The sequence below is a fragment of the Chiroxiphia lanceolata genome, chromosome 4, assembly GCF_009829145.1.
Source record: "Chiroxiphia lanceolata isolate bChiLan1 chromosome 4, bChiLan1.pri, whole genome shotgun sequence".
Taxonomy (NCBI): domain Eukaryota; kingdom Metazoa; phylum Chordata; class Aves; order Passeriformes; family Pipridae; genus Chiroxiphia; species Chiroxiphia lanceolata.
Window position 1 is genome coordinate 6,903,635 of NC_045640.1, and position 26,205 is coordinate 6,929,839.

Genomic DNA, 26,205 nt, shown 5'->3' on the forward strand with positions numbered 1-26,205 from the left:
AGGGAAAGTTGCTTTATCGCCGGTTTCTCTCGCCCCGGTTCTCCCCCCCCCCGTCCCTTCCCCTCCCCTTCCCCAGCCCCTTACCCCTCCTCCCCTCGCTCCTTAAACGGGATTCCGGCTGGGCGAGCCGCAGGACGGCATCACCGGGCATCCCGCGGCGCGGAGCCACGGCGGCTCTGGCAGGTCCCCACTGTCCCTCCCCGCACACACACACACTCAGCCCAGCCCGGAAAGCAGGGAAAAAAAAAAAATTACAAGGTTTCCCCCCTTTCCCCGAGCTCCTCGCTCCGTGACTCTCGAGTGGAAAAAAACGCCCCCGGGGCGAAGGGCGGCGGGGGAGGGGGGGGTTGTCGGTAGAAAGCCGGTGAAGGGGCAGAGCCGCTCCGTGGGGAGGGCAGCCCCGGGCAGCCCCCGCCCGCCCGGGGAGGGGGGGATGAGGTAGAGGCCGGCGGCGGAGCGCCCACCGGGCGCCGTGGCCGCGGAGGGCATGAGGCGGCGAGCGGCGGGGATGGGCTCCAGCACCAGAGCGCGGTGTTAGAGCCCCGGCAGCACCCGAGGTAAGTGCCCCCCGCGCCGACGCCCCCGCCCGGGACACCCCGCGGGGTCCCGGGAGACACAAACGCACAGCTGGGAGCCGCCGAGGGCTGGGGGGGCAGCACCAGGTGGCATCGCGCCGGGTGTCCCCCCCACTCCGTGGGTCCCTCCCTTCCGACCCCAGTTCCCGGCTGCGAATATCCCGTTAGCGGCCGCCGCGGGGCTGAGCCGCGCTGCGCCCCCGGGGCTGCCCCGGGGGAGCCCCCCATGCCCCGCTCCCCGTGTCCCGGTCCCCGCCGCAAAAACGGGGAAGCGAAGGGCGAAGCGGCCGTGTTTGCTTTGCTGGATGCTGTACGCGGGTTGTTGTGTGTCCTGGGGGCACGGGGTGTTTAAACCGGGGAGTTTTACAAGGGTGAGGAATCCAGACAGTGTTTAGAGAGTGAGAGTTTTAGGAGGAGAACAGGGTGTAATTAATGTAAACCTGATCTACACCGGGTGTGCGTATCACAGGGAAGGCATCTTCAAGAATCTGAGTAATTGAACGTGGTTTTGCTTTGGGAAGCACCTCTGGAGCCCACGGAAACAAGTGGGGCTGGGGGGGGGGGGGCGGGGGCGAAGAAGAGGAAAGGAGGAATCAGTGCTGTGCAGAGAAGTCTCGGAGTGGAGGAAGGCGCGTACCCAGAGCGGAGCCTGGCTGAGGGGCACTGGAGCAGCAACACAAAGTTTTCTGGGCTGCTGATGGGAGAGGTAACATTCCTCCTCTCCCTTCCCCAAGTTCCTCCACAAATTGTTAACCTGAAATCTTGTTTTATGGCCACTTGCTAGTGTTTTGTTTGCCTTCCAGACTGGTTCTGTACAGGATACGAAAGAATTATGCATTAACTGTAAACTTAGAGGAGCTTACTGACCTCAGTGGGTTCTTGATTTATATCAGGCTAGAGCAGAGAAGAGGGCAAAGTTTTACTCGCTGAGCACCAAGGAATGAATTACAAGTACGTTGCACTTTCATTTGCTTTTTCTGCTCACAAGTCTTCGCAACAGGATTTAAAACTCTGCAAGGTTGAGGGTTGTCTGGGGTTTCCCCCCCAGTAATTATTTTGCTCTCCTTTTCCCTGCCTCCAGGTCTGAGAGGACAGTAGCCTGTACGATACGGTGGGATCTGGTTTTCAAAATGGAATTGCAGCTCGCGCTCCTTTTCGCAGGGATAATTGCATTTTCGGACTCGGCGAGAGGTAAGGAGACCGCGCTGGGTGCAAACACTTTGTGACTCACACCCTTCCCTCTGCTCAGCTGGGCTCCTGCTCCGCAAACGGTGCCCTCGGAGGGACCCTGTAGGGGAGTTGCTGTTGGCACAGGCTTGTTACTTATCTGCTCAGGGGTTCAGGCTCGTGCCCACGTGTGGTGCCTCCTCACCTGCGTGGTTTCAGAGCCATCCTTTTGGATGGAGCGTGGTCACTCCGGCTTTTGCTCAGATCTCTGAGGCGCAGGTGAACTTCCAGGGGCTTTTGTTGTGCCTGTGTAAAAGTACACAGACAATTTTGAAGAAAAGCATCTGCATTCCTCTGTGGATCAGAAATACCTCTCCCCTCCTGTAATCCCTCCAGCCCCTGCCCCATGTATTCCCACTTACAAACTAAACAAACACATCCATTAACTTGCTCGGTGACAGACAAATGACAGTTCCCAACAGCGAGAGCGTATTTTAACACTGAGGCTCCAGCAGTTGATCAGATTTCAATAAACAGGTTTCCTTACCAGAGGCAAATTGAAATACATTGACCTAGGAGTGATGGGGGTAGGAAAAAAAAAGTGTCTGTATGGAAAGGTGCTTTGAGCAAAGCTCTGGGGTCAGAGTGCAAGGAACAGTGGCTTTTCCTCCGCTCTCGCCTGTGTTATACCTTGGTGGGTGCTGTCCTTGGAAAGTCTGAATGGGAATTCATGCTTTCAGCTTCCCCACCTCTGGTCACAGTGTAAGGGGCTGCATTGTTCCAGAAAAATGGGAGTATGACTTTAGGATGCAGATTGCTTCAGCTGCAATTCCCAACAGTATCAGAGTTTCATGAACTGTTGTAAGACCTTTAAATCACCCAGCGTGATGAAGTTGTGAATTAAAAGGTTTAAACTTGTCCTTCACTTGGGCCATAACTCACCAAAAATAAACCTCGAGGGTAGGGTGAGAAAGAAGAGAGGGAACGTTACTCTGAAACCCCAAGGTTTGGTTAGTGCACTGTGCTTTTTTTTTTCTTCTTGGCATTGGCTCCCAAGCAAATATTTTATGGAGGCAAAAGCACTATAAAATGATTTGGCTGGAAGCTGGATGAAAAAGAAAACAGTATATAGGCTGTAAGTTCTGCAAGTCTGAGTTCCCGGCAAGGTTTACAATGGAGACTCAGTTTAAGTTGTAGGCAATGGGCAGCAGCGTAGGAATTGGGATGACCTCATGGATGTATGTTTTTGCAATGGACCTGAGAAGTTGGTGGAGTTCCGGAAAAGATCTGAAGTGGGCAGGAGAAGACAAAAAGATTTTTGTCTCTGTTGTGAGCTGAGTGTCGACTGCTTTACTGGGTGACCCTGTTTAAATTTGGTTTGCACTTGTCTTGCTCATACTTTTGTTGCCCCTGGAAAGTGAAGTGCTGTGGGCTGTTGTCGTGTGAAGAAGTGACAGAAAATTAACCGTGGTAATTTCAGACCATCATAATTTTTCCTGTGGGAATGTCTTTTTAATAAAACTTTGATAGGATCCTATTGGTACTTAGGTTATTTGAACCCTTTTCAGAGCTGGAAAAACCCATCCTGTAAGTGTATGGAGAGATGGTTCTGGTTGTTTAAAATTATCTAGAAACAGAGTTTAAAAACCAGGGCCAAACCCATGAAAAATGTCATTCATTCATGTGCTGATTTCAAGATTTACTGCTGTAAAAATATAGACAGTATCCTGACATTTAAATCCTACTTTGGACATCCTTAAGGTTGAGAACATTTTTGGTACTGGAGGACGTAGATGGAAGATGAAATTCGTATATAAGCAGAGTGAGGCACTCTCCAGAACTTTGAAACATTATTCTGTCCTGACAAATATCTCCAATTATTAGGCATTTACATTGGGATAATTTCAGATTCTCTGAAAAATGTGCCAGACTGTTAACGTGCCTGGAGATTTTTTCTGAACATCTCATACAACGGGTTTGGCCACTGGAGATGTGTAAATGTTACCTGTTTCAGTCACTCAGGTTTTATAGACAGTTCCTCAGCCAAATCTCAGCCTGAGGTCATGAGGCTCTTCTCTGGAGGAAGAAGGGCTCTTTGTTTTGGCCAAACGGCATTTAATATCTGTATCCTGATTGCAAATTAGATGTGTGTGGCCCAAAGTGTGCCAACACCTCCTGATCCGAGGCACTGGAAGTTAAATAGGTGCTCACTGGCTTGTGTTCAAGTGAGGGAAGCGGCTGAGGAGGCTCTCTGGGAAAGCGGTGGTCCTTCTTTTCTACTCATATTAGGCAAAAGTAGGTTATGCTAGAGTTAGGATGTTAATTTGGAGGTGACCGATGTCGTGCCCGTGCTCGGGGAAGGGCTGTGCCATAGTGCATCTGCACAAGGGGGCAGAGTTAAGTTGCCCACGCGCTCCGGCTTTGATATTTCCTGACAGTTGAATACTCAGCTGCAATCTTGCATTAAATGTTACGTTGTATTATTTTTAAATCTTTATTTAGGTGATGCCTTTTAAGGCAAAGGGCCCCACAGGGATGATTGATTGGGCTAATGCGGCAATTATTTTTTTCCACCTCCACTAGCAAAAGGAGGTGTTTTTCCAGGTTCAGATCTTTGCCTACTGGCTCTGTCCCTTCTTGTGACCCAATGTGTCTCATCGGTGAGGTAGAAGACGCTGCAAAAAAGGGGGATATCTTAGCAAACCAAGATAAGAAAGCTCTTAAGAAAGCGGCAATACCTTTGAAGTATCCAGGCAAAGCAGAGGACAGGTCTGATTTTAGAGGTCCAAGTGCAGAACTGGCTGTGTTTGGAGGGATAAGGATGGGCTAACTCTGTATAAGTTTGAACCAATGCTTTTGGGGTCGAAACTTAAAGAGTCTGGTTACGGGCTTGTCTACACCTGCAAATGCATTGGAATAACTCTTTCAAAAAACTTAATCTGGAATAACTTCCTCAGCGACCAATCTTATTCCAGGCTAAGGATCTCCTAGAGGGAGCCTGTACCAAAAAGTCTTTCTCAGGAGCTATTTTGGTAGCTTGCTTTCCCTTGTGGATGAAGACTAGAACGTCTGTGTGCACAAAACCCGCTCTTTGAGAACAAAACCCGTGCTGTGGTTTTTTAGAAGGATTGTGCCTCCCGGCTGACAGCCAAGGTGTGAGGCAGCAGCTTCAGCCTGGTTTCCAGCCACACAGGATAATGTCAGCCCTGAACCTGGGATAACAGCGCAGGTCCAGTGGCTCGTCCCTCATCTCACTCCATTCCTGTTCTCTCCAAGCAGCCCCATACTGGGCATAAAAGTCCTCAGTGTCCAGCCCCAGCCCTCCCCTACAAGGACGAATGCCATCTTGGGTCACTAACCTTTAGAGACTATGTCCTGCAGCAGTGTAGCTCCTGCCACTCCTCACCTCCTGTTGGACACAGGTAATATAATCTGATATTTTCCTGCTTATGTTATCTCAGTGACAGACAACGCAATATTTGTTCCAAATCTGTCAAGTTGCCATCATATTCACGTTGGTGACCGTATATGGTAACATTGGGATGTGTTTGGCTTGGTCCCGTGGCTTAAACAAGATTTTGTATGGTATGTTTAGAAGGTTTTGGTAAGAGCAGTAACCACCCTCTTGTTAGCGAGTAAACTGATATTCTGCTGGAAACTAATTAGTTTGGATGTTGATTTCATTTTCGGTGCATTGCGTAGGGAGGGGAAGAACGGGACCTTAATTGCTTTCTGTTCTGGCACTTCTCTGTGCGACCTTGGCTTGCAAACCTGCTTGGTGCCTGCTTTACGGGGAATTTGCTGATGGGGCCACCTCAAAATCCGATGGCTTCACGCAGAAATAGTGTTATGTGCCATTTTTGTTTCTCTTAATATTGAAGAAAAGGGAGTGGGATGTTGGAAGTGTTTTTTATTTCTTGGGAGTTGAATTCTTCATTGTGATGAACAGAATTCCCATTCTGTAATTTTGAGGTTTATAAGAGTGAATGGTAGTAAAATTAGGAAAGATAAATAACGATAATATGAGAGAGATGGTTGTTGGCTTCTGTTTTACTCCTTTATTCTTGTTGAGTGGTTGCTACCAGATAATGATTAGGTAATTTCTCGCTTCTGGAAGAGAAGCATGTTCAGATCTAACAGCCCAATTCAGATTTTATGTAAGACACAGCACATCTTCTGGTGAAGTTTGGGGTATTTTTTGGATCATTCTTTTGGGGAACTTCCTCATGAATAATCTGCCAGAATGACTTGTACCTAGAGTCAACACAACGATCTAAGAAAATCCTGGTTATTTTTTTAAATGCTGGTTCCTCCCTTCTTCTGAGGCTGTCGGCCGCTTTAAATTGTGGCTGAGTTTAAACTTAAAATGTAGTGTGCGTCATACTGGAAAATTAGGGTTGATTTTATTTGTTTTTAATTAGGAATATTAAAAAACTCAGCAAATTGCTCAGATACATTTAGATTTTCCTTAAAGTTTTTATAACTCTGTTTTCCAGAGTCCATATGTTTCTTTGACCTTCACTAAAAGACGCAAGCAGCAAATTAAAACATGTGTTTTTTGGGTTGAACTTGTACACAGCAAAGGCTGGACTCCAAAGCCTGACTCTTAGCCACAGAAGAAACTTTCATCTGCTATGATATGGTTCTTGAGATATTATACAACAGTGGTTCTTCCAGGAAAAAAAGTCATTCAAAATAAAAAAAAAGTAGAAGTGACACTTGCTAGCAAATAAGAACCCCTTTTTCAAGATTTGGGACCATTGGTGCTAATTTATTAACTGAAGATGAAGTTTGTCTTTAGACATGAATTAGCTGATAGAGCTGATCCTTTCCAATGGCCTGTCTGATAATTCCTTTTTGAGCGTCTGTCTCACCGTGAGCAACGCTGGTACATCTGGGTGCAGAACAATCCTTATGGAATAGTGTGAATACAGTGGAGTCTGGATGTGCCTTTTTGGATTAATTATTGGAAGAGATAAAAATTTCCACTGAAAGGGGAAAATAATAATACAGAAGTCCTCTTGTGTCTAGTTTAAATTACAAAAAACTCCAACAACCTTTAGGCATAGCTTTATTTGTTCAGTGGGAGTAGAACCAGAGTAGCTGATTTTCGTAAGACGTGAAGCTCCTACTTGTGTCTGCAGTGACTTGTAAAATCATGCTGAGCTAAAGGTCTGTGCAAATGTAACCCAGCATTACAGGGGTTGGTGGAAATTTTCTTTTCTCCCCTTTCTTTCATTAACCTGCTCAATTTGTCTTACATCTGAACTCTTCCTATGTTTTCTGATGGGCTGCTTGAGCTGAAATGCATTTGATCTTGTTTTGAACATTTAATTTGGATTTCTGTTCCTTATCTTGTTCTCTGTAATCAACCTTGACTTGGAGTTTTCTGTAATAATAACACCCCCGTACATGTTTAGCTGTGTTGACCTGTTCTAATCTTTTGCACCAAGGTAGAACATTTTTAGTCATATAAGGGACTTTTTTGAGAGTGGAGCCAGTGTGGTTGCAGACGTTGCAGAGACCACAGTCTGATGCAAGCCCACTGAATTTGCTGCTCATTCATAGCAACTGTGGTACTATGGTAAAACAAAAATATTTCCAAAAGCAAGCTTGAATAATCTGATCCTGCTGTCCCGATGTCGTATGAGATAGGCAGATGCAGCCCATGCCAGTTTTAACACGTTAGGACCTGATTCAGAGCCAGTGAGTGTTGGTGCTGTGACTCCTACTCACTCCCATGGGCTTTGGATCCATCCCTGAAGGGTAGCTTACCCAGGGTATCTGTGATATCTACCTCCATATGGATCCCTCATGTATGACAGCAGAGGAGATGTGGGCTAAGTGTGGCAGTTTGGATCCTGCTATCCGCCTGCTTGACTGGAGAGCTTGGAACTCACTTTTTTTAATTCTAGAAGCATGTTGCTGCTGCCACTGTGAGCTCTGGCTGGTGGGTGGAGCGTGCACTGCTGGGGCTGAGAACAATTTGGAAATTCATTGCTTACACTTTGGGCTGCCGCAGAGAGATTTATCCCCAAAGGAAGGGTGCTGTTCTGCGGGCAGTGTTCTGGGTGTGGAGGGGTTGAAGACTGGCCTGTGTGTTATTAAATAAGTTAATGTGTGCCGCCGAATCCATTCACAGCTCTGATTTTTATTTCTTTTTCCCCCCACTTCCCAGTCAAATAAACATGGGCTGCATGAAGTTTGGTTGGTTGCCCTGATTGCACAGTCTCCCCATTGTATCGCAGTAGAAACACAGCATCCTGCAGTGCTGTGAACAACCTAACATTTTATTTCATCCCAACCACTCCAATTTTCATGAAGAATTCCAGCCAATAACTCCAGGCTACTTCTTCCATTAAGTGTTCAAACTTAATTTTGAGCTTCACTAAGGGAAGGAGAAAAATGTAAATTGGGAACAGAGACTTCTTGGAGCAGGTTAATGTTTCTCAGGATGGCTACACCTCTATTCTCAGCCTCTCTCCAAGTGGCTTCTAGCTTGATGGGACCCAAGAAATTTCTTCTGATGTCTGGTAGATTTATTTCATGAAAGATTTACACAATTTTGTGTATCCAGTCAAGAGGGTAATTCAAGAGATGTCATACCTTAGAGGCCACATAAGTGGTATTGACTTTGGTGGGAGTTTTAGGAGCCATCAGTATTTGTGCATGTTAGATAAAAACAGCAGACAAATATGGAAATGCAGACTTAAATTGTGCAATAGGCTTTGTTTTTTTTAAATTCATATTCTCCTTGCTGAGTTTGCTCCACATGCCCCATGAATTGATGACTGTAAGAGTTAGGTACTAGTTTTTGTGCAGTGGCACAACATCTTTGTGGTACCTGTGGGCTTGCTAGTTCTGCCCAGAACAGGGGCAGAAAGAAAAAGCTGGAGGAGGACATGGAGGGAAATGTAAACATTAGCCAACCTTCAAGAGTAAATTTAGGCCAGATTAGTTAATGTACTGCTGCTTTTGAGGCCTGGTGGTCCTCGGGAGAGGATCTTGAATGGGCAGTGTGTGGCTCTAAAGAGGAGGTTGAGATTCAGCTTTCCGAAATCTGTGCTATAGTTCTGTTTTTTCCTGTGTCCTCCCAGGTGCCCCCACATACAGGTGTGAGACTTGATTGGCTTTTGACCAACATGTGATTCTGAGTAAAAACGTTCTAATGTAAAAGGGTTGCTTTCATTGTGCTAACTACTATTTTATTATTGCTTTGTATGGATTTAAATCTTCCTTTTTCTAAACAGAGGTGGATGGGGTGAGGCTAAATCGACCACAAAGGAGGGAGAAGGGAAAGGTATTCAGCCCCACCAGCCTCTCAAAGCTGCACAAGCCAAAGTACTGGAGTTAGGCTGCTGCAGATGCTGGAGCACTGTAACCTGGTTTCTTTCCCTCCTTCCCCTTCTTTAATAGATTTGTGGGAGTTGGAGTAATAGAGGAAGCTGTTTTTCTAGGTGGCTGTTCTCAGATCTGTTAACACAGATCTGTAACAGATCTGTAACTGCTGGTTAAGCAATGACAAATGTCAGACGAGTTACAGGTGTACGAACGGCATGTCAAGGATGAAAGAGTTAATGAATAACAGGATGAACCTCTGAACATTGTGGAATATCTCCCCAGGGATACTGCAGACTCTCTGTGTAAGGAAGAATAGTTGGTTGTTATTGACCAGTCGATGTAAAACTGGTGGCTATAACTCCTTCAGAGTGTGGATGTGCTTCTGAGAGAGGGTGCTCTGAGCCACCTTGCTCACCCTCTGGGTGAATCAAAATCTTTCCTGTTCTTCTGCAGACTAACACTACATTTTAGTGGAAATAACACTGTCTCTTTATCCAGACAAGTAATATTAGGAAGTGTTTAATGTATATTTTTGGGCAGTTTAAAATGGGAAACTGGAGAAGAGTTGCCAGCTCCTCCAGCATACGGAGATCAGGCTCTGTGCTCTGATAAGTCATTTCATATTTTAATGTTCAGGGTTGCATTACAAAGGTGATAGTCCCCTTAGGTTCAGTGGGTTGTGGCTGAGTAGGTGTGAGTAGGATTTAAATATGTAATCCTACCAGAGAGCAGAAACTGGAGCCTCGTAAGACCGGGCTGAGTTTCAGTTCTGCACAGTGTGGCACCACGCCATGGGAGGGTTCATCATGATCTGCAATAGTTAATATAAAACTAGAATAACAGATCGGAGCTGATGAGTATCTTTCCTCCTCTTGGTATTCCCAACCAATCAGACATGCAGTATTGCTGGGGTTCATTTCGTTAAGGGCTAATGAGAGTGAAACTTTCAACTTAATCATGTCCAGGACTGGTATTTACTTTTCCTTGTTTGATTGACAAGGATTGTAAACCTGTTAGGGAGATATTTGCATATGCAGGGAAACTGGCTTTGGACACTCGATTTCTAATAGCTGGATTTGCTATCTGAAGGTGTTTGTCACTGCTCTCAGCGCACAGCTATTGCTTCTGGGATACAAAGAGACACAAAGAAGTAGTAGACGCTAGTCAGAGCATTTTGCTCAGGAGCTGCAGAAACCATAAGGTAGAGGTGGGTCAATGTTTCCTCTAGACTAGAGCAAGGTCCTGCTTGTATCCCTAAGGCAGAATGCTTTTCCTGATTCCCTGCTTGCTCAAACAGGGATAGACCAGAGAATATGAAGGATTTAAAACAGTACTTTGTGATGGTGATATGTCCTTAGAAATTCATTGGAAACACCAGACTAGTCCTTGTATGCAATTGGCAAAGTAGACTCTGGATATTTCATTTGCAGTTAATTTCAGGGCTCTTCTCCTGTTGGGAGGAGAATTGCAGATTCGCAGGGATGGGAATCTGGCTCTTGCTTTACCAGTAATACCAAAGAAGAAAACAGCAAGATGCTACTCAAAAGTAATCATAGCAATAGACCTGCATATTTTTAATCACTGTGACTATTTATTGAGAGTTTCCAGTAAAGAAACCAAAATATATGTAAAAAAGAGGCACAAAAAGTGCTGCTTAGTGTAGGCCAGTGTTCCTCTTCTAGATACTGTCAGGAGAAAAAGTTTGTCTACCTCAAGGCCACAGTCTAACTAGGTGGAGTTTGAGGCTTATTTTTCTTTTATCCTAGAAAATCCAATAAATCCAGTAAATTCTTTCAGTGTGGTCTTCCAAGAGTTTTTTAACTTCGTCTGACTCACAGATTATTTGAGTGCCATTATAGACTAGGGGTCAAGCAAGTTAATTCCCAGAACAGTATGCTGCCCTGTTTTCAAACTGTGCTAATCAGGGTTTTGAGTCAAAGCATGGCAGTTTGCTCAGTGAAATTATTTTCCTGTTAGAAAATTACAAATAGGGTCTGACTATTCGTGTTGGCTTCAGTCACCGGAGCACTAACATCACATGCAGAGCAAAGCCCCCAGGGATGTACTCGCCATGGATCAGGGCACTGGTGGGGGCTCATTTTCCAGTTCACTCGGGCAAACAGGCTGAAACCTTATAAAAGAAATGAAAGAAACTGTTACAGTTACATTTCTACCTCCAGCAGGTCGGAGGGAGGGCGGTGTGGAGCCCATCTGAGCTGTAACGTGAATGTCCTTCCCCAAAGGAGACATTTGGTGGAGTTATTTGGTTACCTCTCCCCCCACCTTTTTGTAATTGACTCTTGTTTACTTTTTCCTCCTCCCTTCCCGAAGCTTATTACCACTGTTTAGGCAGAGGAAATGAATTAACATAATTTACTGTTTTTTAGAACAAGACACATTCCCTGCATGTATGTATACACACGCTGGCATTCACCCTCCCAGGCTGTGCAGAGGAGTGTGTTTACAGAGTCTGGGTCCATTTAGGGAGAACAATACCCTGATTATGGAGGGCAGCCTTTTCTTCCCAGAAACCACAAGGAACCATTGGCTTCAAGCAGCTACTGCCCCCTTGAAGGTACAGTCGTAGTGCGCTGCTGGAAGGGAGGGAATAAATCTGTTGTGGACACAAACCAGCAGCATTGTACTCCAGGGAAGTTGGTTTAGGGGTGGGGGTGAGAAATGGTGTGGGGATAAACCAAATGCCAAGTGCAGGATCTACCAGCGTGCAGAAAGGTGTTGCGACTTGCAGTTTAATTTTCAAATAACAGCTGTGAGACTTCACGGGGAATTATTTGATGCTGCCTGAGCTGGCAAGGGAGCTGGGGAGGTTGGGTGGGAAGAAGATGGTAGCCGAGTCTCCGGGTGGTTTTGGACGGGCTGAGTTGGGTTGAAAGGTGCTGTTATGTATGAAATGCCGGTCATTTCTAATTGCAGTCATGCACCTGTGCCTGGTAGATAATGCTGGAGCTGTGTCATATGGAGTATTTGCTTCACATGATGTTGAGAAAGGTCAAGCACTTGATTTCTGTCCTTCTAAGTTGGCTCATTAGAGGCACAAATAGGACCCCCCCCTTCTTTTGCCCAGCTGCAGCCACTTGGATCCCGGCAGTAAATCCTTCTCAGGTGTGATTTCATGGCAACTGAAGATGACTGAACTTTACCCCATCACTTTCCCGTCCTTGTCCCGCGCTGCTCCCAGCCTGGAACTCCCTTGTGCCATCATGAGAGCTCTTCTGACCTTGCTATGGGTGTTTTGGGGAGGAAACTAGGGCAGAAAGCCAACCTGGCAAAAAATGTGATGGTTTAAATTCTTAGGGGAGCATGGGCTGAGCTTGTGGAATATCACGGGGCCTCCATAGGCAGCAAGTCCTTTCCATTCCCACTTATGGCAGGAAGGCTTAGTACTTTGAAGGACTGGGTATTTATGGGAACATTTATAAAATTACTCATTAGGAGTACAACCAGGTCCCCACTGCAAAATGTACCATTGCCTCGGGGCAGTGTATGTGAAGACTGAAAAAAAATCAGATTTGGATCCTGAGTGCTCTGTGGATCTTACTGGAAAAAGATGGTAGAAACATCTCACCCAGAAGATGGTTTGGGCCATTCTGAACAGGCAGTAGTTATTCCTTGTTGACTTTGGGTCTTGGTTCAGCTCAGTCAGAGGGTAGAGCATCGCTGACCAGACTGCATTGGGAGATTCTGGCTTTCACACTCTGTATCATGACAATTTTCTGTTTGTCTCAGAGTTCCCTTGAATTTTGGAGTACTTTATAGGGGGAATGGGTATCTTCCTTCCTCTGTCTCTGTTTTTGGCTTCTGGGGTAGAAGGATCATTTTGGGGAGCCGGAAAATGGCAAGTTAATGCTGTCAGCATTTGCTGGCCCTCCTAGGGCTGCTGTAAGGAAAGGGCTACTCCATCAGGAACACAGCTGGCAGCAGACGTGGGCTGCAACCAGTGCTACTGGTGACCTTGTGTTCCCTCTGGTCCAGGCACAGTATTGCACTGACCCTGGTATCAAGGTGAAGGTGGTATGTCACCAGGAAGTTCCCCCCCCCAACCTTGGCTCTGTATCTACATGGACTTTTGACTACTGACACTGCTTCAGGCGGTTGCAAAAATAAGGCAGAGAAAACAACTTGTGAAAAATACTCCTTGTGGGTGAAAATATTTTTCCAGGGGAAAATATTTTTTCAGTAGGCTAATAGAGGTAATGCTGCAGGGCTGCATGAACAACGCTTTCAGGGGATTTCTGGAAGGGGGTATTTATGTTGGCCTGTGAGATGTGGTGCATGAATTCTGTCCAGGGATGATTGACACATGTCTAACATTTTGAAACATGACCCGGCACCCCGGAGAAACTGTCGCTTTTGCCTCTTGATCCAATTTTTTGTAAAGAGGGGAAGATCCCAGTATGTGTATCAGTATCTACATGGAGACTGCTGGGGTTGCTCTGCCTTGGAAGACTAAACTCTGGTACAGGCGTGAAAATCAGAACTTGGTACTAAGTAACTATACTTATTGCAAGGAAAAGATTTTTTTTTTTTTTAAATGTGTTTTAAAATCTGCCAAATCTTCTCATGCCAGTAGATGTCAGAGGGACAACTGCTGTTTCCCATGCTGGCTCATGGACCGCAGAAAGGACAACAGGAACAGGGCAATAAGAACCACTCCAGGGTCCATCCCTACATCTGTGATGGCTTTAAGCTGAGAGTGTGAGGGTGTGCAGTGATCTGGGGAAAATCTGAATCTTGGCAACAGTCCCTGATTCAAAATATCTGGGAAACACTGAGCTGGGAGGTTGAAAATACAACTTTGGGATTTCTTTCTCCAGGAGGAAAAACAGCATCAAACTTTCACTGAGACAAGCATTTGAAAGAAAAAAATGTGCAATGCAGAATTAAAAGGGAACTGCTTAGTTATCAGACACTAATTGACATAACAGCAAAGAGGAATAAACCTGAATGCATTTTAATGGCCTCTTGATTTGGATCTTTTTGTTTGCATACTTACAGGCACTTTCCCTTTTACCTCTGCAAGTAATGCACATACTCTAAAATGCAAAATAACCCCAACCAGCAAACCCAATAAGTTGTCTGAGGGAGATGAAAAATACTCCAAAGTAATTGAGTAAGTTTTCAGCTATAATTATCCCAGCCTTAAAACTGAGGCAGGACCTTCCATCTGTGTCATGTGTTGGAGGTTATTTTGCTACAAGACAGATATTAAAGCAGAGCTCAAGGAGGACTGCAACATCTGAAATATTTAATATTGCTCTTGGAGAGTAGGTCAACATCTAAACAGTGGGTTTGGTTGATATGATGAACACAGTGCAAGGCAAATTTGGTATTATAGTTAGGTTGGGGTTAGTACCTGGAAGTCCTCGTTGTAGCAAAGCCCTGTTGTTGTGTTAAGGGCTGTTAAACCCAGAACAAGCAGCAGGCAGCTACAGACTTAAATTCAAGTTACTAACAGGTCTTTGTATAGTGACTTTGTTTGACTCTGACAAAGGCCCCCTCCAAACCAGACCCATTGGTCAGCTGAGTTTTATTTACCCACGTACCCCTGAGAAAGCTGAGATCTCGTATTTGCTGGCAGTGCCCCATGCAACGCAGATGTTGCCCTGATAAAGATTTCTTGCTGCTGCTACCGTACAGACCCACAAGGCCAATAATCCTGTGCCCAAGCCCTGTGTAAGTACCCAAGGTGAAACAGATGCAAACATAGTGTTCATGCACAGGCTGGAGTCTGGCACTGCTCATCCACCACGGTTCATGTGCGTGAATCACAAATCCAGTTGACCCTTCTCTGCTGGGTACAAGTCAGCATTGACTTTAGGGAAGGGTGGGCATTACACAGTGCTTATTTTTTACATAAACGACCATCAAAAGTCCTGGAATGAAAAAAAAATTACAGAGATTATTCAAGCATTATTACTATTATTGTCATCATCATCATCAAGGTGTCTTCATCTGTGCTACCAACAAGGTCTGATTGCTCCCACGTGTTGCTCCGCATCCTACTGGAGCCCACCATAGGTTTCCAACTTCTAGAAAGGTGGAAAGAACAACCAATCTAAAATCTGAGTGAAGGAAAGAGAGTTGAGCAAGGCAAATTTTCACACAGAAACGAAAAAAGAGGTTCTTCCAAAAGATTTTGTTTTGCTTTGAAAGGCTCGTGGTGGTTGTTGAAAGGGCATTTCAGTGGAAAAGGGCCAAGCAGCCCTAGGCAAAACCAACACCCTCAATTGAGAAAGATTTTTCAAACAGCAGTACTGTTAAGAAGTAATTAAAGTCAAATAAAACACGAAAAATAATGTATGACACAACCATTTGAATTCATCCCAGTTTGAATCCACTGAAACCCATGTAGCATGACACTGGAGGCACACAAGGGGAAGTATAAACCCAAGAATTTCAATGCACTTTTGCAACTACAGAAGTCTCTGTTCTCAGACACCATTTTTACGAAGTATTTAGGCACATACTTACTTCAAACACCTGAGGATTGCTTGTATTTAAAGAAATGCTTGCTGAGGACCTTCCATACTTGCAGCTCCCTTTGCTTTGATCCTCTGCCTCCCCTGCTACATTATCTCAGGCAAAACTTGAAAATAAACCAAAGAAAAGAGGACATATTGGGGGACCAGCTGTGTCACTTCAGATTTTGTTAGCTGTTGAGGAAGATTTGTGAGGACTCTCTGGGGGAGGAAGGGTCAGGTCAGAGGTAGAAAGCTGGCTCACCCTCTACAAGAGGCAGTTATAATGTCAGGGCAGCTCCCTGGGGAGCGTCTGTCTGTCCGTCCTTCCCTCTGGGGTTGACAAGAGGCAGACAGTCTCCCCCCAGCTGTTCCCTCTGTCACATTACAATTGAGACGCTGAAAAGCAGCCCTTGGCCTTGAGACAGCTCTTCTCTTGCTAACTTGTTCTACCCATCAATTAATGTCAAGCAAAGGTGTTTTATAACTCTTTTATAACTTTTTCCATAGCAGGACCCTCATGCCTTTGCAAAGGGAAAGTCCAACTCCTGTGTGAAGTGGCTGCCAAAATCTGTGTGTAGTTAGTTATGTGCGAGAGCAAACAGAACTTTTGCTTTTCGTGAAAGAAATGCTCCTTAACATCCAAATTCTTCCATGGAGAATTTATCCAAAAGGAGCAGCTTTGTTATAAGTGATAGGTAAAAGATGTCTTTATCCTTCCCCATAAGGACAGCAGCACTTAACACCAGCATTGGACATGATCACATGATCCATTTCTGATGAGTTTCGAGACCTGGTAGTAAGGGCTGGTGGCTTTGCCCGGATTCCATCCTAGTTCCATTCCATTCTCATTCCTAATAAGAGCAAGCAGCGTTTTGAGCCATTGTTCACCCTTGTAGCTCTTGGCATGTGCAATGGGTGTGAAATGTGAGGAGTGAATTATGAACAAAGAATTAAAAATCGTACATGGCAGTGTATTTCCTGAGAGGGAACAGCAAGACGATGGTGGAGGCTTTCAGGCCGTCTCTAACCCGCTCACCCTCTCCTCTTTTACCGACTTCCAGCAATTCGGCTGCGTGTTTTCTTAGGAACCAACTTCCACCCAAAGTCTACTGAATTTTTCTTAAATGCTGGGTTCTGTCAGAGCTGATAAGGCAGCAGGCAGCCTGCAAAGATAACACAAGGTATCAAGGCTTCTCGGGTTTGTCTTTGGTTGGCTTTTTTAGCAAGTATTTGACAGACGCTGAGAGCTGTCTGGAGACTTTGGGTTTAGTGGATCCCCCCAGCTTTCTCTTTGTCTATGCTACCAAAATGCTTTTAGGGTGATTTGGAAGAGAAAAAAAAAAAAAAGAATTCTAATGTAGTTGGGGAATTAGTGGTGTTTACTGAAGGGAGTGGGGAAGGTGGGCAGTGGGGGCTGGATAGTGAGGTTAGCTCATGTGCTTTGCTGTTTTGATATCTCCACCTGGAATATACTCCCCCCAAACAGAGTTTAAAGGGGATGAGGAGAAACACAGTCTCTGTAAATGCCTGATCACTGGCAAAAATGTGTTATGGTATATGAAAACTTGTGATTAATTGTCTTTTCAACTCCCCCCTGACTCCCGCTCCCCTTTTCTTGCAGTGTTATCCCTGTTTAGGCTGCTGGCTTTAGTTAACCTCTGAGGGAGTGTTTACGCTTGGCTTATGTTAACCAGAAGGGAAAATTTTCCAGTAAAAAATTGATCTATCTGCACATGGTAATGACTTCGTTATGGGGAGCTTGGTGAGCAAGGCAGATGTGGATAGAAAACTTAGCCCATACCCTTAGACGAAGATGTTTTCTGTCACCCTGGGAGTGTGAGATTAGTATTCATTTTTATCCTCAGTGAGCCCTTAGTGAAGTAAGGTGTCCCTCCGTACTCACATCTTTGTAGTGACCCTGTGTGTCCCCAGTGTCATAGAATCATGGAGTTGTAGACTGATTGGGTTGGAAGGCACCTCAAAGATCTTCTTGTTCCAATCCCTTGCCCTGGGCAGGAACACCTTCCACTAGGCCAGGTTGCTCAAAGCCCCATCCAACCTTATCTTGAACACTTCCAGGGATGGGGCATCCACAGCTTCTTTGGGCAACCTCTTCCAATGCCTCACTACCCTCACAGGAAAGAATTTCATCCTAATATCTTGCCCCCTGTCTGATCCAGTTCTGGGTGATTGTACCATGGGCCAGATTAGGACATAGATCTGGCTGGAAATCCCACAAAAAAAAAAAATAGGGCAGAAAGTCATGACACAGCCTTATAGCACTGGATTTTATATATCTGGCAGTTGCTTGTGGCACTCCTCAGGTGTTTTGTACCAAGCAGGCTGTTATTCACTGATATTTAATATTCATTGTTTTGTCAGTGATGTTTCACCATGGCTGGAATTACAATGCCAAACACCAAGTCCCCTTTTCAAATTTCAATGCAATTTGTGGGCACGCTTTAATTAAGCACCACAGCACTGTTTGGAGGAAGATATTCTATGCCTAAAGTATCATGCAGGCAGCCTTATACAGAGGGTCAGGAGCAGTATGGGAACACTGTTTTTGTTACATGCTTCTGCCTAGCAAATCCTTCTTGCTCTTTAATGTAACCTATTGCATATGAAATTAATTTCCAACATGCATTTGCTTACAAAATAGCGTTCTTCACACCAGAAATCCATAACAGTAGAAGAAAACACTGCCAGATGTCTATATTTATAGAAAACTTGCATGTTCTTTCTAGTGATGACAGAATATTTCAGTGTATTTATGAAGTGCTCATGTTTTTAGAAATACAGAAATCCAGTCAATATCAGTAGAATCTTGCTGTTCTTATTTTAACCAGCAGAACATGTTCCTTTAGTTGATGCTGCACCAAAAAAACTAGAAAAAAGCTTTCCCCACCCGTCTGTCCTCACTGGTTTCTTTCTTTTTTTTTTTCCCCAGCTTCACAGACCTCATTTTAGAGGGCCATCTCTGGCTTTAAACAGACTTCACTAGAATGTAATGCAACTTTGACTATATACTGCTGCATCAGGCATTTTTACTTGAGAGATAACTGTTCATAAATCTGAAAGAACAATTTTTACTCTCAGAGTAGTTCATACAACTTTTTTCAGTTTTCAGAGTGAGGTGGTTTTATTTTTGCTTAGATGCCCCTCATTTGGGTTGTTACCACACAGAGGGTCTCACATTTGAATCTGAACTCACTGAGCATTAAATTTGGATCAAGCCAGAGGTGTTGGAGGGTGTAGAAGGCCTGGTATGGCTGGTGTGAAGTGTGAAGCCCATCAGAAATAGTGTCCTAAAGACAGTTTAGTTGTGTACCAAACTGTTTGCGTAAACAGCTAAATTGAGCCAGTAGATGCCTCAGGGTCAGGGTTTTTGCTTATATTCCTGATGTAGACATTGGAGAGTTTTCAGAACTAAAATTTGCAGAGATCTCCACAAATCTTGGTGGGAAGGTGCTGTTGGAAGCCAGGGCTGCATACCTATCAGTACATAAATTGCAGGAATTTAGATAGGTGCCCTCACATATTAGGGTAACAAATGAGGAGCTGTACAGAAACTTAAGCGAGAGGGGCTCCTTGTGGGATTTACCATTGGAACACAATTGCTAATCTGTGCCATCTACAAATCAAATTAATTGGGTTTGCTCAGGCTGTTGCTCACACGATTACTAAGCACAGTAGCTTGAAGGCAGCGAGGGTTTGGCCTCCCAATCTCTGATGCGTATTTGTTGTTTTTTTTTTACAGCACATGCCTTTGATATATGTAAGTTATATTTCCGTGCATTACAAATGATAGATTCCTCCCCCATATCCTGTGACAGCCTTCCCTGGAGACAGACAGTCTGTGTTGTTTTAGCAAGATGAAGAAAGATTAACGGGAAAGGTTTTGCTGGTGTTTGCAAAGACTTTTAGCAAAAGGGGAAGGTTTGGATTGAGGATTTAGTGAGAATGAAAAAGCATTTCTGAAAACTACTGCCTGCCCGTGGGGCTCCCCTTACTGCCTCCCCTCTCACACTGCCTTCTGCCTGTAAGGAGCACCAGGACAGGCCAGAGGGACCCATGCATGCACTTGGCTCCCTCCATGTGCTCCTGCTCAGGTAGGACTAATCCCGTTGCATCTGCAGGTCTGCACATTATTTTCCGATCCAGCTGTGCTGGTGCATTGAGTCTGTGGGTGGGCAAGGAGCCTCCATACCGCTGAGGAATGTGAGAAGGTGGGTGCATGTGAGGAAGGTGCTCCAGGGGACCCCTTGGCCCTCTCCATGGGGCTCACCCCACCAGGCATGGGAATGCTGTCCTGTGTCATGAAGCTGAGGCACCGCGAGGGGTGTTCAGCTCGTAGATGAAGTGATTTATGTGTCGGTGTCTGAGCTGCCCTCAAGGCTGATGGAGATGTTAGTAAGTAGGGCATTGAGCCAGTATTGACCATCTCTCTGCAGACTGTAATGGGAGTTAGACATCTAAATTTAGGTGAGTCCTGGCCACACTTAAGTTCCTGGGATAGCTAGTGGTGATGCTGCTGTGGTCACTTCTCATATGTATCTGCATGCAGTGCCAGTGGTTAAAGCCTCCAGATAAATCACAGGCAAGTCCTCACTGAGGTTTTTTCCCCTGAGTTTGAGCCTAAATGAGCTGTAGCTCACTCTATAGCTACCTAATATCCTGAGCCACTCTTACCCAGAGCCCCCAGCTCCTCCCTGCCGGGTGATGCTGCCTGAGGACACAACACAGTTAAACATCCAAGGACATTCCCATGGTATGTTTTGGTCGTTGTCGGCAAAGTAGCTGCGTCTGGGAGCTTCACACACAGGCTCGTTGCTCCCGAGTGTGTAATATTATATGTATTTAAGGGAAGAGGTGGTTTTCCTCCCTCCTGGTGATCAGTTTATACCCCAGAGTGGGAAGGCTTAATAGCCCTTAGGGCTTTCTCATCGCCATGCAGGAATTAGCATCCCAAGTAGAAGGGGCTCAGAGGTCTGACCTGCAACCTTGTGTGGTGTTTTCATTGAGAAGCACAGACAGGATGTACAGTAAATTAGGTTCAGGCAGTTCTGCTTGCTGAAAACAAAATCATTTCACAGTGACCCTGAAAACAACATTTGTTTTAGAGTCCTAGCAGAGAGACTGTAGCTGGATTCAGGAGGAGGAGTTGTGGGTGGTGGCTCAGGAGCTGGAAGCAAAACTTTCCTCCCTGAGTTACTGCTGCAGATCCTACCCTTGCAGACAAGGCTGGTGACGCACGCAGAGGACTTGGTGGCCTTCGCCATGGCTGGATACAGGGTTGATACAGCAGCTCCTGCTCCGTGTGAACCGGAAAAGATGGACACGATGGCTCAGAGCCCCACAGTCATGACAGGGAGCATGAAAACATGGTTGGGAAAAGCCACCAACAGAAAGTGTTCTGTGCAGAGCCTTGATAGTCCCTTTGGTAGTGGGAAGGAGGGAAGCGCATCCAGCCCCTGCTATGCCACAGGAGCAGGATTTATCCCAGTCTTTACCTGCATGGGATTGAGATGCGTCATGCTTTAGAACACCTTTTCCTCCTGTAAAGAGAGATGTGCTGTGTGTGTCTGAACTTAGAGGTGAAGGAAGCCTAATGGGATCTGTTTTTGAGCATGTCCTGGTGTAAATCGGGAGCGACTTCTTTGAAATGGAAAAGGAAAGGCTAATTTAAAGCCAATAAATGTGAATTCACCCTCAGGCTTCAGTGAGAGTTAGAAGGATTAATATGTGAGCCAGCCCATTTCCTTACACAGGCAAAGCTTTTCCTTATGGCATGAAGTTCAGCTCATTGCAGAAGGCTCAGGTACCACCAAACCCTTGTCTTAAGGGCCTGCATGGAAGGTCAGAGGTCTATAGACATTATGCTACCTGTCTGTCTGCACACAGAGAAGTGCCATGGTAAATGAATCCATTACCCAGGATTGTTGATATAACACCTTTCTTCTACCTCTGAAAGAAGCTTCCTTCTAGGTCTTAAATCTTTGTTATGTTCAGCTCCCTCGGTGTAATTGGGGATTTGGGGATTTAGAGGATGGAGCCAACATCACTGCTGCTTTCCTGCATTTTTGGAATGCAAGGAAAGAGACTGGGAGTGGAATGGTTCTTGTATGTGCAGTTTATTGGTGTGTCTTTGGTAGAATTTTATGGCTTTGTTAAAAGATGTTGAGCTATATGATTTATTAGCACTGCCATGGAGACTGTATTAATGATTATTTCACATTCCATGAGATCTTAGTGGGTCCTGCCCATGGTAAGGTCAGAACGAAGGGGCATTTGACATAGTACTGCTTTACTTACAATAACAACTGATAACGAGCCTAGAAAATAAGCAAGTCCCTCTGACTTCAGGGTGCGTTATCTCGCAGCAGATATCAGCACAGCCTTCCAGAGAGAACTGTTGACCCTTTGCTGCATGTTGTCAGATCTGTAAGAACTGCCATGGCAGATCTGCATGCACATATGTACTTGGAAGTACTTTTACTTGCTTAGGAGCAGCCAGCAGCCACCCCAACATCAGCAATTATTCCTGGCAAATGCAATACCATCTGCTAACCATGTGGGGTCGTTGGGTTTGGTTGGGAATGGGCAGGCCCAGTTGGCATGAAAGACAGCTTGTAAACATTTGCTTTTCTTTTTCAGGGTATCCTCTAGTAAAAAGTCAACATGGCCCACTTGATGCCTTCCTGAGTGGTGGGTCAAGTCCCCAGTCCGGGTCTGGTTAGTCTCAGATTCATAACTGAAGTAGTTTGTGATTCGTTGAGTGTTGTTGGAGCATGTTCAGAGTTCTCTAAAAAACATGGGCGATTTTTGACTGCAACTTTTGCATTGCTGCAAACCCGCAGCTGAAAAGCTGAAGCTTTAAGAAAATCAGTGATTGTTACAAGTCTCTTAATAAAAAACCCAGCATCTGTTGGGCAGAGAATTCCATTTTGGGTGATGGCCATCCAGCATTGTAGGCCAGTTCCCTTGTGGATTTGGTGAGGCTGTCTCGGAGCAACAGGCCGTCCGTGGGTCAGCTTTGCCCTTGCAGCATCTGTACTGGTGGAGATAAGACAACAATCACACGCTCTGCAAGCCCTCCCTGCTTCCAAAGCGGATTTTACAATGTTTTTTTTAATTTTTCACAGGCTACTGCTGGCCAAGCGGAGACATTCCTTGTCTGTTATTCATGGGCAGAAATGCTTGATTAGGGCTCCTCTTCCTGGAAACATCAATGAAGTTGATGCCCTGGATCCTCTTCCGCAGATAAGATTAAGAGCGTGGAAGTCGGCACGCTTCTGGCAGTGGTTTTTACTGGCTCAGGGTGGTAATTGCAGAGAGGCTGTTTTGGGCGATGAGAAATTTTTCAAAAGTGTTCCTGTATCACTTGTTAAGCACCGTTCACTGGTGGGTGCTGGGGGTCAGAGAACTCGCCTAATTGAGATGGATTTTTCTTTCTCCACGTTGTTTCTTTGGCTGGCAGTGGCCATGAGGGTTGCTGCTGCGAAGGGAATGAGTCACTCGTTTGTTTGAGGCAGTGAAGAAAGGTTCTGCGTGTTGCCACTGATATTAAACACGAAGCTGTGATGCCGGTGGTTTCCTTTTCTCTTGCTTTCAGTGTATTTGGTTTTCATATCAAGGAGGTCAGGAATTCATGTTTGCTGCCTTGGAGGAGGAAGGGTTTGAGTAGTCTTTAGCTCTTTCTGGCTGCCCATCCCAAACTGCTGTCATCGAAGCACTGTAGAGCCTGTCAGCTGGGGATATTTTTTAGTTGCTGTTTTTGTGGGGAACCTACCTGAGCTTTCAGCCTCGTGGATCTATTTTACTTCACTTATTTTTATTAAAGTCAGTGACCAGTGCAACCCTGGAAGGCAGCCAGGCTTTATATCATGGCATTACAATTTGAAGGATGTGAAGATCAGTGAGTACCATTAGAGTAGCTGGTCTGTCCTGCCTGGCACAGAGCTGGGAGCTTCATCTACCGAGTCTCTTAATGGGGGCACAAACTTGTGTTTGATTAAATCCATTTTACCACTCTCTCTGTGATTATTTCCCTGCAGGCAAGTAAAGGATAGAGGTGAGACTCCAATATCTGGTAGTCTCCTTTCAACAAGCAGGAAACCTGATTTCCCATTTTTTTTCTTAGCAAATCCCATTGACTTTACCCCAGTGAGTTTTTTCTCTTTAGGATCTCTTGCTTAACAAAATGCTGAAGTGATTCGCCTAGTGTAAGACTGGTCCATCAGAAAGCTGCTTTTCCTACCCCACAGTGATGTGACAGACTGAATTCTCCTCTCCTTCACTCCCCACAGGTAAATTTTCTTCAGAGTAGTCACCTGGGGACATATGTGTGCATATTTAAAATAAGATAAAAACCCCAACCAGTGTCTTGTAAGCGCTTCTGTTGGGTGCTGGTTCTACTAAAAGCTGGAACAGCAGATTTCACTCTCCAGGAAAGCTCAATGCCCCAAGGGGCACCTCTCCACCTGACATCAGCAGCACCCCAACGTTCCCCCCATTGTTTTTACTTTTGCTGGGTCTGTAATTAAAAAAGCAAAACCATCCCATCCTCACCCCCACAGAGACCATATGTAGAAGTGACATTTGTATGGTTGATGCAAATACAGAAAATGTGTCTGAAAATAGATTGCAAGTGATGTAAAAGCCATGCTTGTCAAAGAGAAACGCCAACCCAGTTTGCCCTCATGGTTCTGGAAGGGATTTTGTCTTGTGCAGAATGTGTTTCCCCCTTGGCCCCCTCCTTTCCCCCCCGGGAGCTGTAAGTCCGCTTTTGTTAGGCCAGTGTCGCGGAGCTAAATCCTGGAAACGTAATTTATTCAAAGTGTTCCGCACACATGTAAATGGGCAAAACTTATTGACAGCTGGGTTAAAGTATCTCTTTCTTCTGCGTAACAAGGCACTTTCACTGGATCTTTCAGCCGCTGGCTTTGTTCCTCAGACGGGTGAAAAGAGCTTAAGGGGGAGAAACAGGCAGGCAGGGAAAATGCCTCTGGTGTGTGCTGTGTGTCTGCACAGTCACAAATTTGCATGGGTACAGCACAGCAGCACCTCTCCCCACGCCTGCATCCTCACCACATCAGAAGATGTACAATGGCACACAAATCTGGGCCTATACTTGATATATAAGAATAGCTGTGAGCATACATGGGCACACTGTCTGTGTCTATGGTCCTTTGAAAGGCTCCAAATGGCCGTGTGTCTACCTTTAACTGTGGGAAATGACAGTCCCAAAAGGATCTTGGTATATTAAATTCCAAGCACACAGCAAATTTAGCTGAACTTTCTGCTGCTTAAGCAGTACTCTTTCCTCCTCCATACAAGGCCTTGAATTAGCTAATTAAAATCTAGTGGAGAGAGAGAACAGTCTGCAATGGAGTGAACTCACAAGATTTCTGAGGTCATTACTGGTACAGAGTTCCCTCACTCTGTCCCATGAAAAGATTTTTAAGTATTCATTGGAAATCTCCCATGGATTTAACTTCTTCCTTTGTTTTCCTTTGCAGTAAAAGCTTGATTGAAAGTGGCTGTGGCAGCAGTAATGCCTGGCTGAGTTTGGAGAAAACAAGCTCTAGGCCCATTTAGACATTTCATTTGAAAGCAGCTTCCATTATCTCCTGTTAGGGGCTGTGGTTAGTAAGGAGCAGGGTGAATGCATGTGTGTGTTCATCCATTATGACTTCTTTATCAATTTTATCTTTTTAATCACTAGTTTTTAGGAAGAGGCGGAATTATTTTTTTTAATATAGGTAATCAATATCTGATAAAGCTGAATCCAGTTTTCTTGGGATAAACTTTGATGGAGGTTCCTAACAGTATTAAGTAAGTTGATTCCAGAGTTAAGATACAATGTATTCTATTCTATCCATCCAGCTTTTAGAATTTCTTCAGTATCCCATGAAAGAAAACTGAAGAAAATTTGGGATTTTTTCTTCCCTCTTAGATTTTTTTTTTTGGAGACACATTTTTTTAAAACTAAAATTACATGCTGGAATATAAGGTATCAATTAGTGTAGCCTGATTGAAGCTACAGCATGTTTTATCTAGTGTCTTGTTTTCTGAGCCTCAGTTAACACAGATGAGGCTTTGGGGAGAGGAGTGGTTCTGCCCAGGCCCCAGCAGTGCAGCCCCACTGACTTCAGTGGGACTGGAGGAAGGTTTTGAGTTTAGTCTTAGCAAAAGCGAAGGAGATCAGTACATGATGTGGATAACTTATTTATGTAAGGACATGGCTGGAAATGTTTTGCCTTAACCCCAGAGCAGGCAGGGCACATGGAGGCAGTACTGGCTTTTGCAGCGTATCTTGAGCAGGGAATTGCATGATGGAAATTCTGCCTTAGCAAGTCATGCCTGAAGCATGCTCTTTGTGTTGGGACAAAGAACTACTTGTCTGCAGAGGCTGTTTTATATAAAAATGGTATTTTCGGGGGAGTTTCATTTTGGAGGCCCTCCTTTCCCTGTGTCCTGCCCTGCTGCTGGTTCCCTGCTGCCAGCTCACACTTCCCTGCCTGCACTGGACCTGTTGGACTCATAACATGACTAAAAACTAATGCAACAAAACATTTTCCGATGATTTAATGACCTGAGTCTTCCTTCTTACCCCATCAGTACCTAGGGAGTGACCA

At 45.1% G+C, this 26,205-nt stretch overlaps 1 protein-coding gene across 2 annotated transcripts in view; it reads left to right on the plus strand.

Moving 5' to 3' along the window:
- Positions 1-1,171: 1,171 nt before the first annotated feature.
- The window catches only part of FGFRL1 (fibroblast growth factor receptor like 1), a 171,012-nt gene continuing 145,978 nt past the window's right edge, over positions 1,172-26,205 (plus strand). Inside the window, exons 1-2 of one of the 2 annotated variants that reach the window (XM_032685997.1) lie at positions 1,172-1,281; positions 1,657-1,766. In XM_032685997.1, coding sequence (XP_032541888.1) covers positions 1,706-1,766 — 61 coding nt within the window. In that variant the 5' untranslated portion in view covers positions 1,172-1,281; positions 1,657-1,705. Of the gene's footprint in view, positions 1,282-1,389; positions 1,527-1,656; positions 1,767-26,205 lie in introns of those variants that run through there. The other variant, XM_032685995.1, reaches the window with a different exon arrangement.